At 55.8% G+C, this 16,166-nt stretch overlaps 7 protein-coding genes across 7 annotated transcripts in view; 4 read left to right on the top strand and 3 right to left on the bottom strand.

Moving 5' to 3' along the window:
• Positions 1-170: 170 nt before the first annotated feature.
• Positions 171-6,702, top strand: VTN49DRAFT_8007 (uncharacterized protein; the record flags this gene model as incomplete). The annotated part of the gene is made up of 4 exons (XM_069416340.1): positions 171-343; positions 395-435; positions 489-3,836; positions 3,896-6,702. 4 exons carry the CDS (start codon positions 171-173, stop codon positions 6,700-6,702), a joined length of 6,369 nt encoding a protein of 2,122 aa, XP_069272368.1.
• A 282-nt stretch (positions 6,703-6,984) lies between these two features.
• VTN49DRAFT_8006 (uncharacterized protein) lies at positions 6,985-7,647 on the bottom strand (the record flags this gene model as incomplete). The annotated part of the gene is made up of 1 exon (XM_069416339.1): positions 6,985-7,647. The coding sequence occupies one exon, from the start codon at positions 7,645-7,647 to the stop codon at positions 6,985-6,987; it is 663 nt and encodes a 220-aa protein (XP_069272367.1).
• A 227-nt stretch (positions 7,648-7,874) lies between these two features.
• VTN49DRAFT_8005 (uncharacterized protein) lies at positions 7,875-10,455 on the top strand (the record flags this gene model as incomplete). Its single annotated transcript, XM_069416338.1, has 3 exons — positions 7,875-8,028; positions 8,091-9,845; positions 9,899-10,455. The coding sequence occupies 3 exons, from the start codon at positions 7,875-7,877 to the stop codon at positions 10,453-10,455; spliced, it is 2,466 nt and encodes an 821-aa protein (XP_069272366.1).
• A 1,297-nt stretch (positions 10,456-11,752) lies between these two features.
• VTN49DRAFT_8004 (uncharacterized protein) lies at positions 11,753-12,218 on the bottom strand (the record flags this gene model as incomplete). The annotated part of the gene is made up of 2 exons (XM_069416337.1): positions 11,753-12,137; positions 12,187-12,218. 2 exons carry the CDS (start codon positions 12,216-12,218, stop codon positions 11,753-11,755), a joined length of 417 nt encoding a protein of 138 aa, XP_069272365.1.
• Positions 12,219-12,645: 427 nt separating this feature from the next.
• VTN49DRAFT_8003 (uncharacterized protein) lies at positions 12,646-12,970 on the top strand (the record flags this gene model as incomplete). The annotated part of the gene is made up of 3 exons (XM_069416336.1): positions 12,646-12,736; positions 12,803-12,835; positions 12,891-12,970. The coding sequence occupies 3 exons, from the start codon at positions 12,646-12,648 to the stop codon at positions 12,968-12,970; spliced, it is 204 nt and encodes a 67-aa protein (XP_069272364.1).
• Positions 12,971-13,761: 791 nt separating this feature from the next.
• On the top strand, positions 13,762-15,539 carry VTN49DRAFT_8002 (uncharacterized protein; the record flags this gene model as incomplete). Its single annotated transcript, XM_069416335.1, has 2 exons — positions 13,762-13,991; positions 14,048-15,539. 2 exons carry the CDS (start codon positions 13,762-13,764, stop codon positions 15,537-15,539), a joined length of 1,722 nt encoding a protein of 573 aa, XP_069272363.1.
• A 225-nt stretch (positions 15,540-15,764) lies between these two features.
• VTN49DRAFT_8001 (uncharacterized protein) overlaps positions 15,765-16,166 on the bottom strand; it is a gene marked incomplete at both ends in the record, with an annotated part of 3,097 nt that continues 2,695 nt past the window's right edge. The window contains 2 exons of the mRNA XM_069416334.1: positions 15,765-15,953; positions 16,010-16,108. Coding sequence (XP_069272362.1) covers positions 15,765-15,953; positions 16,010-16,108 — 288 coding nt within the window. The remainder of the gene's footprint in view (positions 15,954-16,009; positions 16,109-16,166) is intronic.

The following is a 16,166-nucleotide window of genomic DNA, read 5'->3' as shown; positions in this document are numbered from 1 at the left end:
TTAGGTTTTTCGTTCCTGTTCCCTCTCTCCCTCGGGGTGTCTCATCTCTCGGCTCTCCTGGCACGCGCTCAGAGTCGATCTCGCGGAGTCTAGTCATCTCGTCGTTCGACTAGTCCATCGCCCTCTTTCGTACCCATTGCACATTCTTTCTGTCGGTTCCCGGCGGAAGAATGGGTCTCCTGGAGGAAGTCTACGGAAATGAAATAAACAACCAGCAGCCGCCTCAGGAGTATTCCGCCTTTCAGCCGGCCAAGGGCTTCGGCTGGGCCGATGCCCTCCCGGCGGCCCAGGGTCTGTACAACCCGGAACTCGAGAAGGATGCCTGCGGTGTAGGCTTTGCCGCGTAAGTTTCCCCGCCGGTCGGACGCGGCGGATGATGCTGACCGAGGACCAGCCATATCAAGGGCAAGGCAAGCCACAAGATCATCAGCGATGGTGAGTTGGCCGATGGGGTCGTCATGGGGGCCAGTGGGCTAACGTGGATCCAGCCCGGAATCTCCTCTGCAACATGACGCACCGCGGTGCCGTCGGGTCCGATGCACGAGACGGCGACGGCGCGGGTGTCATGACCAGCATCCCCCACAAGTTCTTTGTCAAGAATTTCGCTCGTGAGGTGGGCGTGGAGCTGCCGCCGCCGGGGCAGTATGCCGCCGGGAACCTGTTCTTCAAACCCGATCAGCAGGTCCTGAAGGAATCCATTGCCACCTTTGAGGAGATTGCAACCTCGCTCGGCCTCCGCGTGCTGGGCTGGCGGGAGGTCCCCCGCGACTCGACCATCCTCGGGCCCGCAGCGCGCTCGCGAGAGCCGCTCATCATGCAGCCGTTCGTTGTGCTGCGCTCCGCCTACGGTGACGGGGACAAGCCCCAGATGACCGATCCCGAGACGTTCGACCAGCGGTACTTTGAGCGCCAGCTGTATCTGCTGCGAAAGCGCGCCACCCACACCCTGAGCATCTCCAATTGGTTCTATCTGTGCTCGCTCAGTAACCGCAACATCGTCTACAAGGGTCAGCTGGCCCCCGTGCAGGTCTACGAGTATTACCATGATCTGGTCAACGTCGACTATGAAGGCCATTTCGCGCTCGTCCATTCCCGATTCTCCACAAACACCTTCCCCTCCTGGGACCGGGCGCAACCGTTGCGCTGGGCGGCCCACAACGGAGAAATCAACACGCTGCGCGGCAACAAGAACTGGATGCGGGCGCGCGAGGGGGTGCTCAAGTCGGAGATCTTTGGCGACGAGATCGAGAGCCTGTTCCCCATCATCGAGGATGGCGGCTCGGACTCGGCGGCATTCGACAACGTCTTGGAGCTGTTGATGATCAATGGCGTGCTGTCGTTGCCCGAGGCGGTTATGCTGATGATCCCCGAGGCCTGGCAGGGTAATCAGAACATGGACCCCGCCAAAGCGGCCTTTTACGAATGGGCGGCCTGCCAGATGGAGCCCTGGGACGGCCCGGCGCTGTTCACCTTCTCCGACGGCCGCTACTGCGGTGCCAACCTGGACCGGAACGGTCTGCGCCCTTGCCGATTCTACGTGACGGACGACGACCGCATCATCTGCGCGTCCGAGGTCGGCACCATCGACCTCGACCCCGAGTCCATCATTCAGAAGGGTCGCCTGCAGCCCGGCAAGATGCTCCTGGTCGACACCGTCGCTGGCCGCATCATCGACGACGCAGAGCTCAAGAGCACGGTCGCCCACCGCCAGGACTTCCGCGCCTGGCTGGACAAGGGCTTGCTGACCTTGCCTGGTGTCTACAAATCCTTGGAAGAACAGAACGAGACATTTACCGTCACCCTGGATGACAGCACCGTGCAGAACGATGTTCGCCTCAAGGCCTTTGGCTACTCCTTTGAGCAGGTCAGTCTCCTGCTCGGCCCCATGGCCGCCGACTCCAAGGAGGCCCTTGGCTCCATGGGTAACGATGCGCCGCTGGCCTGCATGGCTCAGCAGCCGCGCCTGCTCTACGAGTACTTCCGCCAGCTGTTCGCCCAGGTCACCAACCCGCCCATCGATCCCATCCGAGAGGCCATCGTCATGTCTCTGGAGTGCTACGTTGGTCCGCAGGGCAACCTGCTCGAGATGGAGCCCTCGCAATGCCACCGTCTGATGCTTCCGTCGCCCATCCTGACCCTGAAGGAGTTCCAGGCCGTCCAGAACATCAGCAAGGTTCATCCGGACTGGACGGTCAAGACCATCGACATCACGTTCGAGAAGAAGCGGGGCATCCCGGGCTATCTCGCCGCCCTGGATGCCATTTGCGATGCCGCCACGGAGGCCATCCAGAATGGCGACAAGATCATCATCCTGTCCGATCGTGCGACCAGTGCCGACCGGGTCCCCGTCTCCGCGCTGCTGGCGACCGGTCTGGTGCATCACCACCTGGTTCGCAACAAGTGGCGTTCGCTGGCCGCCCTGGTTGTTGAGACGGGCGAAGCGCGCGAGGTCCACCACATGTGCGTGCTGCTCGGCTACGGTGCGGATGGCATCTGCCCGTACCTGGCCATGGAGTGCATCCTGAAGATGAACCGTGAGAAGCTCATCCGCAAGCCCCTGACCGATGAGCAGGTGCTTCAGAACTACAAGGCTTCGTGCGATGGCGGTATCCTCAAGGTCATGAGCAAGATGGGTATCTCCACGCTGCAGTCGTACAAGGGCGCTCAGATCTTCGAGGCCTTGGGTATCGACGATGTGGTCATCGACCGCTGCTTTGCGGGAACCCCCAGCCGCATCCGTGGTCTCAACTTTGAACTCATCGCGCAGGACGCTTTTGCTTTCCACGAGCGAGGATACCCCACCCGACAAATTGTCGAGATCCCTGGCCTGCCCGAGTCTGGCGAGTATCACTGGCGTGATGGCGGTGAGCCGCACGTCAATGACCCCGTCAGCATCGCGAATCTGCAAGATGCCGTGCGGACCAACAACGACAAGTCCTACGAGGCGTATGCTCGATCGGAGCACGAGGCGATCAAGAACTGCACGCTGCGTGGCATGCTGGACTTTGACTACGACCAGCGCACTCCGATCCCGATCGACCAGGTGGAACCATGGACCGAGATCGTTCGCCGCTTCGTCACCGGAGCCATGTCGTACGGCTCGATCTCGATGGAGTCTCACACCACCCTCGCCATTGCGATGAACCGTCTCGGCGGCAAGTCCAACACCGGTGAAGGTGGTGAGGACCCGGAGCGCAGCAAGCGCCTGGAGAATGGCGACACAATGCGCTCTGCCATTAAGCAGGTGGCCTCCGGTCGCTTCGGTGTCACGTCCGCTTATCTCTCCGATGCCGATGAGTTGCAGATCAAGATGGCCCAGGGTGCCAAGCCCGGTGAGGGTGGAGAGCTTCCGGGGCACAAAGTCTCCGGCCCCATCGCCAAGACGCGGCATTCGACGCCCGGTGTCGGCTTGATCTCCCCGCCGCCGCACCACGATATCTACTCCATTGAAGATCTGAAGCAGCTGATCTATGATCTCAAGTGCTCCAACCCTCGCTCGCGCGTCTCCGTCAAGCTCGTGTCCGAGGTCGGCGTCGGCATTGTTGCCTCGGGTGTCGCAAAGGCCAAGGCGGACCACATCCTCATCTCTGGTCACGACGGCGGTACTGGCGCCTCGCGATGGACCGGTATCAAGCACGCCGGTTTGCCTTTCGAGCTGGGTCTCGCCGAGACTCACCAGACTCTGGTCTTGAACGATCTCCGTGGTCGGGTGGTCGTCCAGACCGATGGCCAGCTGCGGACGGGTCGCGATGTCGCCATTGCCTGCTTGCTGGGCGCTGAAGAGTTCGGCTTTGCTACCACTCCGTTGATTGCCATGGGTTGCGTCATGATGAAGAGTGCGTATTCCCCCTTGATTCCTTCCTTCCTTGGGAACTCTTGGACTAACTGATCGCAGAGTGCCATCTGAACACTTGCCCCGTCGGTATCGCGACTCAGGACCCTGAGCTGCGCAAGAAGTTCAAGGGCACCCCGGAGCATGTGATCAACTTCTTCTACTATGTCGCCAATGAGCTGCGTGCTATCATGGCCAAGCTGGGCATCCGCACCATCAACGAGATGGTTGGTCGCGCGGAGCTGCTCAAGGTCCGCGATGACCTTCGATCCTCCAAGCTCGAGAACATTGACCTGTCGCTCATCTTGACTCCGGCACACACCCTGCGTCCAGGTGTTGCCACGTACAATGTCCGCAAGCAGGATCACCGCCTGCACACCCGTCTGGACAACAAGCTCATTGCCGAGTCGGAGCTGGCCCTCGAAAAGGGTCTTCCGTGCCGGATTGAGTGCGATATTGTCAACACCGACCGAGCTCTGGGTACCACCTTGTCGTACCAGGTCAGCCGTCGCTACGGCGAAGCTGGCTTGCCCCAGGACACCATCCATGTCAACATCAAGGGTTCCGCCGGCCAGTCGTTCGGTGCCTATCTCGCCCCGGGTATCACACTGGAACTGGAGGGCGATGCCAATGATTACGTCGGCAAGGGCTTGTCGGGTGGCCGTCTCATCATCTACCCGCCCCGCGGTGCGGTCTTCAAGGCGGAGGAGAACATCATCATTGGCAACACTTGCCTGTACGGTGCCACGAGCGGTACCTGCTTCTTCCGCGGTGTCGCTGCGGAGCGTTTCGCGGTTCGCAACTCCGGCGCCACGGCCGTCGTGGAAGGCGTCGGCGACCACGGTTGCGAGTACATGACCGGTGGCCGCGTGGTGGTGCTGGGCCCGACTGGTCGCAACTTCGCCGCAGGTATGTCTGGCGGTATCGCGTACGTCCTCGACGTCAACCAGGACTTCCATTCCAAGATCAACATGGAGATGGTGGAGGTGTCTGGTCTGGAGGATCCTGCTGAAATTGCCTTTGTGCGTGGCCTGATCGAGGACCATCATCACTACACCGGCTCGGAACTGGCCGCGCGTATCCTTCTGGACTTCAACCGCGCGCTGCCACGCTTTGTTAAGATCCTGCCTACCGACTACAAGCGTGTCCTGGAGCAGGAGGCGGCCAAGGCCGAGGCCGCTAAGAAGGCCGAGTCGACGCTTCCCAAGCTGCCCTACCACCCGGCGCCGGAGAAGAAGGAGGCCAAGCCTGAATCCACGGAAAAGAAGAGCGATTTGCTGGACATTGAGGACAGTGTCACCGACTCCAAGACCGAGAAGAAGCGGACTGCCTTGATTTTGGACAAGACTCGTGGTTTCATGAAGTACAGCCGACGCAGCGAGAAGTACCGCAGCCCCGCCACCCGCACTCGCGACTGGGCCGAGCTGTCCAGCCGCCTGACTGAGGACGAGCTCAAGTACCAGTCGGCGCGCTGCATGGACTGCGGTGTGCCGTTCTGCCAGTCCGACACCGGTTGCCCGATTTCGAACATCATCCCCAAGTGGAACGAGCTCGTGTTCCAGAACCAGTGGCAGGATGCGCTGAACCGCCTGTTGATGACCAACAACTTCCCCGAGTTCACCGGTCGCGTCTGCCCGGCGCCGTGCGAGGGTGCTTGCGTTCTGGGCATCAGCGAGGACCCTGTCGGCATCAAGTCCATCGAGTGCGCCATCATCGACCGTGGTTTCGAGATGGGCTGGATCAAGCCACGCCCGCCGCCGGTCCGCACCGGCAAGACTGTCGCTATCATTGGCTCTGGTCCGGCTGGTCTCGCCGCGGCGGACCAGCTCAACCGCGCCGGCCACTCTGTTACCGTCTACGAGCGTGCTGACCGCATCGGCGGCCTGCTCATGTACGGTATTCCCAACATGAAGCTCGACAAGAAGATTGTCCAGCGTCGCGTGGACCTCATGGCGGCCGAGGGCATCAAGTTTGTTCCCAACACGGTCGTCGGTCCTGACCAGGAGGTGAGCCTGGAGTCGCTGCGCAAGAGCAACGATGCTGTCATCATTGCGACTGGCGCGACTGTGGCTCGTGACCTGAAGATCCCCGGCCGCGACCTCCAGGGCATTCACTTCGCCATGGAGTTCCTGCACAAGAACACCAAGTCGCTGCTGGATTCGAAGCACGCGGATGGCGCGTACATCTCGGCCAAGGACAAGCACGTCGTGGTCATTGGTGGTGGTGATACCGGTAACGACTGCATTGGTACTTCGCTGCGCCATGGTGCCAAGAGCATCACCAACTTTGAGCTTCTGCCCCAGCCTCCGCCGGAGCGCGCCCGCGACAACCCATGGCCGCAGTGGCCGCGGATCTACCGTGTGGACTACGGCCATGCGGAGGTCAAGACGCACATGGGCAAGGATCCGCGCGAGTACTGTATCATGTCCAAGGAGTTCGTCGGCGATGAGAACGGCCATGTCAAGGGCATCAACACCGTGCGCGTGGAGTGGACTAAGAGTGCCTCTGGCGGCTGGGACATGAAGACGATCGAGGGCAGCGAGCAATTCTTCCCGGCCGATCTGGTTCTTTTGTCGATGGGCTTCCTGGGACCAGAGGATCGACTCCTGGGCGACGAGATTGAGCGTGATGCTCGCAAGAACGTCAAGACTCCGCCCGGCCAGTACTGCACCAACATCCCTGGTGTCTTCGCTGCGGGTGACTGCCGGCGCGGACAGTCGTTGATTGTCTGGGGCATCAATGAAGGGCGTCAGGCTGCCCGTGAAGTTGACTCGTACTTGATGGGCATTGGATCTCAACTGCCGGTGACAGGTGGTATTGTCCGGCGGCCGGCTGCAGATGCAGTTCCCAAGGTGGCGGTTGAAGCTTGAGACAGTTCTTTGTTCTAATTTTCTGTTCTTTTGCATGGCAGGTCATGCATGATCCGCGATGACAAAAAAATAGGGTTGAATGGTTGTGTTTTCTGGTTGTTATGATTGATTGATGATTTGACGTCTTTTGCTTTTTTGTAGATATTTGTTCTGATTCTTTCATGTCTCGAGCGATGGACTAGAGGAATGAATCCAAGTCATGAATTGAAATTTCTATCCGTCTTTCTATATATAGCACAGGAAGAACATGAGTAGTTCAAATCAATTACAGGAAAAAAAAAATCAAGATGATTCATTCTTCATTTTCTCCTCGTTCAAAAGAGCATCCCAGTCCCCCTTAAACGCCAAATGCCCAATACTCTCCGTCCGAACATCCCAAACATCCTCACTACTCGGCCCCGTCTTATACTTGACAGCTTTTTTGCGGTAATGATCCCGAATCATGCGCTTGCGCTCCTCATCCGGATACGTCCGCGCCTTCATGCACAGCCAGAAATTCTCCCAGTGCTCGCTGCACGACCGTAGCTCGCCGTACCGGTACACATTCACCCATTGCCCGCCAAACGATTGACAGAAGAAGGCATAATCGAATGCCGAGCGACAGGACATTTCGTCCGGGTAGAGCGATTCAAAGGAGATGTCGTTGGGTTTTCGTTCTTGCTTGGAAGAAGGTTGTTCGGATTGGCTTTTGGTGGTTGTTGTGTTTGATGATTTTTGTGATGATGTTGAGGCGGTGTTGGCTTCGGCTTCGAGACTGGCTAGCATCTCACGGAATTCTGCTTCGGCGCGTTCGTCGCGGCTGAGGGGTTTGTTCGATAGGTCATGATCTGCTGCCGGTGATGGTTGTGATGGTGGTTGAGGTGGTTCTTGGGGTTTGTCTGATGGTTGAGATGATGGTTGCTGTTGTTGCTGCGCTTGGGAGCGCGACGACCACCACCAGCCCATGGTCAATTGACAAATTCCGTCTTCTCCGTTGCGGCGTCGTGATCGAGTAGTTGTCTTCAATGTTGAATGCTCGAGATGCGAAGTTGAGACTGCTGGATTACATAATCTGTCTTATCTTATCAGCGATCGACTAATCCGCCTATCGTTATCGCTATCGCGACGTCATCGAAGCAACACAGAACGAAAATGCGCCTGACACGACCAATGTTCGTGTCAATGCTACGAAGATGATGCGTCGTGCGCTCTTTAGCTGCGCACGAAGTCCGCAAGGGCGGATTCCCCAGATTCTATTCGCCCAACAACGACATGTATCCGTAACACATCGTGGCTATCAGGGCCACATCCGACTGCAGCCGAACGAGGGCGCGCTGTTCATAAACAGTGAGTGGGATTGAGGGCGTTTGAGACGGAGGTGCCCTCGTTTATTGACGCAAGGCGGGTAGATACGCTCCCTTTACGTTTGCAATGGCTGTTTCGTCTCCCGTTTGTCGATCCGGAGCGGTATATCGAGAACATTCTTCGGCGGATCAATAAGCCTGAATACGCGGCGGCAGATCCGCGTGCGGTTGCGGAACGTGCTATTCCGAAAGATATTGGAATTAGCATCCAGTCAGTGGTGCCGCGATTCAATGAGGGTGGGCTCTTCGTCACGTATTCCCGTCCACCGGAGCTCTCTGATGAAGACGTCGAACGCGCCGTTGTCGAGCATCTGGATAAAAATCCCATTCGGCCGTGGTTTAATCCCAGAGATGGAGTTGGCGTAGGTCGCGTACTGGGCGTGCCCTGGATTGAGGATCTTTATCTCTTCCCTAGCTCTGGGATTAAGGTCGAGTTCCTGCCGGTGGAACCCGGCGCTGCGCCCAACGCTGCGGAGTTGAATCAAGAGACGCTGTTTTCGATATTTCGCGGGTATGGAAAGATTAAGAATATCGAAATAATCCAACCGACGGATAAGACGTTGCCGAAATATGCGAACGTGCGGTTTGTCAGGGCAAAGAGTGCTATTCTGGCAAGGAGCTGCGTGCATGGATTGAAGACATCTGGGGATCGTAAGGCTATCTTGAAGATAACGTACCAGTCGCGCGTCAAGGGGAGGTGGATTCGAGACTGGATGTTCAATCACCCCAGGATTGTGATTCCGGCGCTGGCAGCGCTGCTGGCATCCATTACTGTGATTGTCTTTGATCCTATCCGGACTTTTTGCATCAAGATCAAGATCAAGTATCTGCTTAATTCCGAGAGTGGCGGCGTGTGGGAATGGCTGCGCAGGCAGTTTAAAAAGGCAAACATTCTGTCATTACACCCCCACCGAAAGACTGAGAGCAGCATGCTGGCTGCAATCTGGGACGACCGCAAGGCCGACATTGAGCAGATTCATACCTGGATGATGGATAACACCAGCACGTTTATCGTGGTGCATGGCCCGCACGGCTCCGGAAAGAGGGAACTGGTCATGGACCACGTCCTGAAGAACCACAAGTATAAAGTGCTGATCGACTGCAAGCCGATCCAGGATGCCCGCGGCGACGCAGCCACCATCTCCGCTGCGGCGGCGCAGGTCGGCTACCGGCCCGTGTTCTCGTGGATGAACAGCATGAGCAGTTTTATCGACATGGCGTCGCAAGCAGTCATCGGCACCAAGGCCGGGTTCTCGGAAACGCTCGACACCAAGTTGAGCAAGATCTGGGGCAACACGGCGCGCGCGCTGAAGCAGCTCGCTCTTGAAGCTAAGCAGGCGGATGAAAAGGACTCGCAGCTCTCGGAAGCGCAGTACCTCGAATCGCATCCTGACCGACGGCCCGTCGTCGTCATCGATAATTTCCTCTACCGGCAGACCGGCGAGACGAATCTTGTCTACGACAAACTCGCCGACTGGGCCGCGGCTCTTGTGACAGAGGACATTGCGCATGTGATTTTCCTGACCCCGGAGCCCTCATTTGCCAGGTTGTTGAGCCGCGCGCTGCCGAATCAGGTGTTTAGGACAATCTCTCTAGGTGATACCTCGTTGGAGGTGGGTAAGAAGTTTGTCATGCGGTTCCTGCAGGGCCGCGGCAGCGCAGAGGAGGATCATAACATCCCGCCGCCAGACGTCCCGCAGGGACTCGATGGCCTGGAAGAGTGCATTGCTACGTTGGGCGGGCGCCTGACAGATTTAGAATTCATGGCGCACCGGATCAAAGCGGGCGAGACGCCGCGAAGTACGTTCTATCAATAGATACCTACAGAGAGAAAAATTGACTAACTCCCACAGACGCCGTCAACCTCATTGTCGAACAGGCCGCCACCGAGATCCTCAAATTCTACCTTCTCGAAGTCGACACGAGTAAGCGGAACTGGACTCGCGAGCAAGCATGGTACCTCATCAAACAACTTGCGTCGTCCGATGACGGCACCGTCCCTTACAACCGGATCCTCCTTTCCGACCTGTACAAAGACCACGGCGAGGAAACCCTCCAAGCCCTCGAACAAGCCGAGCTCATCACCGTAAAATCCGTCAACGGGCGCCCCACGACGATCCGTCCGGGAAGGCCCGTCTACCACGCAGCGTTTAGACGACTAACAGCGGACCGTGCGCTGGGTGCTCGGCTCGACCTCGCGACCTACGCGTTGCTGATCAATAAGGAGAATGCAAAGGTGGGCAAGTATGAGTCGGAGTTGCAGCTGTTGGGGAACCTGCAGCGCCCCGTCAGGGAACTTGGAATGAGGTATCAGTGGCTGGCGGAGAAGGTGCAGCAGGCACAGGTGAAGATTGAGGAGTATGAGAGGGATAGTAAGAGGTTGAGTCGGGTGTTGCAGGCGGAGGAGTAATCAATCTCAGCTGTAATATTGTTGGATATCCACATGAAATGTACTTGTACTTTCATGATTCTTCAAGAGCATTGAACACGGTAACTCCAGCCGTTCTGGAAACTTGCGGATGTCCTGCTGTAGAATAGCCTTTGCCATCTGCCCTTGGGCAAACGCCCGGTAATATTGACACGTGACTAGGGTTTCACCCTAGCCCGGCTGGGAGGAATAGCACCCCGTTGTTCTTCACTTCCAGGGGAGGAGGGCTGTAGATATCCTCGTTACTTTTCGTACTGGCGATTTTCCGTGTGCGTCGGCCGTCTCTTACCTAGATCTGTATGGAGAATGAGAGGGGGTTGGAAAAATCTAAGTCCACAACTGCTGCTCCAGCTCCTGCTGCCGAATTCCGAATCCGTGGTCTTACGCGTCTGTCTTCGCCTGCACAGAAAGAGGTTGAGATGTAAAGAATGTGACGCCCATTTCAATGTATAGCGGACGCAGCTGCATTCTTTCTACTCGGATGATCTCGATCGTCTCGTTGGACAGACTTGTAATGCTGGCACGACGCAAATGACCTTGGTTTCGTCGTACTGCACTGAGGGTATGTACAGTAAGAAAGAGACTCAAAAACTCTGGGAAACATAGAACATCACTTTCGACAATCCAAGTACTACCCAGGATGACAACTCCTGTTCTCAGACGAATAGCCCCAGCCTCTCGTGCCTTGTGCTTGTAGGTTCTCAACTAGCCTGTCAATAGTCATGGAAAATAATGGATGACTTGACCCACTGTTATCTCTAGCCCATTCAGTGCTCGTCCATGGAAAGCATTTGTCATTTCATATTTCTCTTGATAATCAACTGCCATCTATGACGCACACGTAGGAGAGGGTGACAAAAAATGATCGCTGCCCAGAACCTTCTCTAGCCCCTCTTTTGCTCGTCAACAAGTTACCTGTTAGACTACAAAGTCAGATGCAGGTATTATACCATATCGTCATCGTCCTTCACGCGTCCGTTCATTCGCGGGATTTTTCATTCCTCTTCGTTATCTACCGCAGCTCTCGCCTTACTCCTGACTATCTTCCTGTTTATTGTCTCCTCATTATCCTCGTTTTCCTGCATTTTCATATCGTATCTCTTGACCTCTATCAGTTACTTCTCAGATTTCGCGGGTTTATCTTCATGTCTCACTTTTCCATTTAGGGAGCTAAAGGGCCTGGCATATCTCTAGTACATCAAGGCATCTTCACTTTCATATCTTGTTGCGTTGGCCTAGTAACATTGTCCCTCATACTAGAATAATATCGGCTCGTCCCTCATTGCCTTTGCTTCTTCATATCGTACTTGACTTTCAAGAATCTCGCCCAGGGTGCCGATGGTGGCGAGGGTGGTTGCATAGCTGAATCTAAACCTTCCCTAGTCCCTCCAGCGCTCGTTGGCATATTTTCTCTGCATCCTCGTACCGTTCTTGACTTTTTGAGGACGTTGGCCAAGATCCTTACGCCAACAAGGGTTTCTGGATGCTCGGCCCCTAGCACCTTCTCTTCTCCGAGCCGTATCGGCTTAAACAAACCGATTGCTGCCGACGTGGCTCGGGCAACCCGCCAGACGGTGGACGATTGGAAAGCGGTCGAAGAATCGTATGCCCTGAAAAGCGTGGGACGTGCGTCCCTATTGTCCTTTGTAATGGCTAAAATCACCCTAAAATGCATAAGCCTTCAATTATTTGCAACTGTGGTTGCTGACATACGTTTTCGTGCACGTTCCATTTCGAAAAAGCATGTTTTCGTGTAAACATGTCTTCTCAGTGGACTTTCCGAGTTCCCCGTGGCCCCGGCATTCTCCTTCCACGCATTACCTCTTTATCATCAACTTCACTGCATTCTCTAGACATTCGGCGGAAAGCGCTGGAGAGGACGAAATGGAAGCGTCCCGTATCGATAGCTGTTTGAACTTGGATGAAAATTTCTGTGTAAACTTTTTTTGAGGAACTCGACGCCGATTCCAAGGAGAAGACTCGCGTAGCTAAGTCCTGGCACGCTTCTATGCACTCACCAACCGTCATTTGCATTCTTCCGAGCATAATCGCAATAATCCTCTATCATGTTTCTTAGTAAGGAGTTTCAAGGCAATAAAATGAAAAGAGTGGACGCCACCTTCCGGTGCTTGTCCCTCCGATCAGATCAAAATGCTCGCATAATCGCGGCACATGGCACAGTCCATCCTTGTCACGAATTGTTTCCATGACCCTTTCGAGGATGAGGAGACTGGAAAGGTCCCGGACCCCGCCACCGTCTCAAGTACGGTCAGCGAGACTAATCAAATTGAGTGGGCAATAGCACCATATTAAAGGAGAGGATCTTCAGCGGTTCTTGTGCAGCCATCACGCAATTTCGTTGGTATGTCCTTATGTGCTAATCACACGTGCTATGAGAATAACTGACCCAGTATTAGGACAACGTGTTGATCAGGGCTTAAAGGGTTTTGGAACCATCATTATCATCATGTTTTCTGCTGAGCGAATGAGAAGATAGAACTTCGATCCGTCCGGCTTCCGAGCTGCGCAAACCTCAGTCCGATCGCCGTGACGGCAAGGATCGCTAATCGCCCAATGCAAGCACAAACGGAAAATCTGCTACGGGCCAATTGACTACTGTTTTCAAGTGCAGATCAAGAAACATTTCCCTCAGAGGGTTGGACCTCTTCATTGGTGAGGCTGCAGCCTGTGCACAGCACGGCGCAGCAATACGAGCACAAGTACTCGAGCTAGGCTCTGGTCAGGGATGCGATGGTATGAGTCGTGATGGACACGTGCAGTGACGAACCGCAAGGTTAAAAGCAAGACGGCGGTGCGGGCCATACCATATGAATACATCGTGGATAGCTCCTGGCACTCGAAACTTCCCATGGATGGATGGCTAACTGTGTCTGGAGGTAGTCAGGAATAGTTGCCTTAGGTTGGGTCTGAAATGCACGCCAGTTCGATGAACGCTAATCTATATATAGTTAAGTAACATTTCCTAATCGGGATTAGATACACTCTGAAACTCGACAAGCTGAAGCCGCTCCATCTGAAGCTGATGGGAAGTCGAGGTCGAACAGCAGGAAAATAACGCACGCTGTCATGTAGATGGGCTGGTACTTTCGCCTTATCAATCCATTGATTTCAATTATAATCTGTACGGTCAATCAATAAATCCAGGTAACCTCTCGGTCCGATTCGCTCGCTAGATTCCTCCCTCCCCTGGAGTGTCCGACGTCTGTGATCCCCCGCAGGCTCCAAGCAGTCGAAGCATGAGTGCATCCATCGAGAATTGACGCGACAATGGATCCCTCCACGCTGATACGACCTCCCCAAGACATCGCACAGTCCTATCGATGGCAGATTCTCGTTGCCATTTTATTTTTTTCATGTCTAGCAACCCGCCTCGTGACGGGTCTGCAGAGCCGCGATGGGCCGCAGCGACGGGCTCGAAAACTACCGTATTGGGTGCCGGGGTTGGGGCATTTGGTGTCTCTATATCGGGGTCATCGTTCCTTTTTAATCGCGGCGAGGTGTGTCCGTCCTTCTGAGACATCACAATGTTGAATCTTGCTAATGGGTTCTGAAGGAAAACGATCGGTGACCCCATCGTCGCAGTACAAATTGGCTGGAAAACGCACCATGTTGTGTACTCGCCGGCGCTGCAGCGCGAAGTGCTGTCACATGGCCAGACCACCGCAGAGCCATTTCTGGAGACACTGATGGAGAACGTGATGGCCGACAACGGATTGTACCGATCACTTAGCCGGGAAGCACGCAAGGCCCTTGCGGCGCCGCTGGAGCTCTTTACCGACGAGACGAAGCTTGGGGAGCTGACGACTTTTGTGACCCGATTCCTGAAACGCGAAACAGCCAACTTTGTCACCTTTAATCACAGCATCGTGGACCAGACGGCGTGGGAGCGCGGGGCTGGTGTGAAAGTAATCGACGACGACCAAGGCACATCCACCTGCGAGGCGAAGCTGTTTGCGCTGGCACGCAACTTCACCGCGCATATGGCAACATACGCTCTGTTGGGTGAGGCGTTTATCGAATTCCACCCGGGTTTGCAGGAGGATCTATGGGCGTGGCACAGCGCGTCTACGGCGCTGCTGTTCGGCGCACCCAAATGGCTGCCATCGCCCGGAATCTCGGCGGCATATGCGGGTCGACAGCGGGTTCAGCAGCTGATGGCAGTGCTTGAGGCGTCGTTTGCCGCCATCGAGGACGGGAACGAGCGGTCGGTCCCCATCGACTTCCGGGACCTCGACGACGTGTCCGCAGTGATGCAGGAGCGCATGCGCAAGGCGCGGCAGCAGCTTCCAGGAAACAGCACCAATAACAGCATCGACACTGTAACGGTTTCCAAGCGTGCAAAGCTCAACTCCGCTGTGCTATGGGCCGCGACTGCCGACGCGCCGCTGCTCGTCTTCTGGATGCTCTACCATATTTACTCCGACCCGAAGCTCCTGGATGCTGTCCGTGAGGAGATCTCACCGTTTGCACGTGCATCGCGGCTCAGCCAGAAGGAGACGGGCCTTCCCTTCGCGGAACCGCCACGTTTGGAGCTCGACGTACAGCGCCTCCTACAGGACTGCCCGCTGTTACGCGCGGTCTACATCGAGACCACCCGCCTCTACGTCCACGCCGTGGCAACCCGCACCGTCACCGGCAACGACGGCCTCACTCTCACCGACCCAGAGAACGAGCAGAAGAAATTCCGCTTCCGCCCTGGCGATCGTCTCACCGTGTCTGCTGGCGCGCACCATATGGACCCATCGTTCTTCCGAGACCCCGATACCTTTTCCCCTGACAGATTCCTTGAGGATAACGAGGGATCCGAGAAGAAGTCGGTGACTTGTCGCACGGTCCTCCCGTACGGCATCGACAAGGACGTGCTGGGCAAGACAACGCGCGGGTTCACAGAGCGGCAGGTCCTGGCCACGACGGCAGCAATCCTGGCGATGTGGACGATTGAGCCAGTCTCGGGGTCATGGCCTACTTCGGTGAAGCGGTGCTTGGGAAGCGGGACGTATTATCCCGCCAAGGACATCAAGGTCCGATTACAGCAGAGGGTCTGATTTGACAAGTGCCTTGTAATAATTTGTTGTTATGCATTTAGTGTTTTCATCTTTGCATGTACGGAGTTGGATGCTTGAGATTGCCATTATTGTACAAATACAACACAGACAAGCAAGTCTATTCTCCCCGATGTATATCAATCTGACCACTACAGAAGCAGGGCTCTAATATCTACAACAACAAAAATATACAGTAGTTCAAGTCTAGGGTATTGCAGTTGAAATTTACCTTCCGACAATCGCCCGTTGGCGTCCGAGCCACCCTCGCTGCGAGTCGCCCGCCGCGTTGGCCGGATGCCGATATCGCGACACCGTCACATTGCTGTTCTGCAACCGGCCCTGGAGATTGTACCATGCTGAACTGATCAGGGCGATTTCGCGGGCTTGTCGCTGGATGATCTCCTGCAGTTCGATCTGGATGGGACGTCAGCATACGCATGTTTGATCTGGCTGGAAGGGGTGTTACTTACCTCGCGCTCCTTCGGGACGGTTTCCTCCTCTGTCCCTTCCTCAAAGTGTTTGATACGCTCTTGTAGGGATTTGATGAGCTCGTTTTGTTTCTCGATGTGCTAGTCTCGAGATTAGTGTCTGCTTCGTTTCGAACAAGGGGAAAAAGGGGGGGGGGGG

This window comes from Thermomyces lanuginosus, assembly GCF_041956635.1.
Source record: "Thermomyces lanuginosus strain ATCC 200065 unplaced genomic scaffold VTN49scaffold_7, whole genome shotgun sequence".
Classification (NCBI taxonomy): Eukaryota; Fungi; Ascomycota; class Eurotiomycetes; order Eurotiales; family Trichocomaceae; genus Thermomyces; species Thermomyces lanuginosus.
This window is presented reverse-complemented; position numbering and strand designations above follow the sequence as displayed.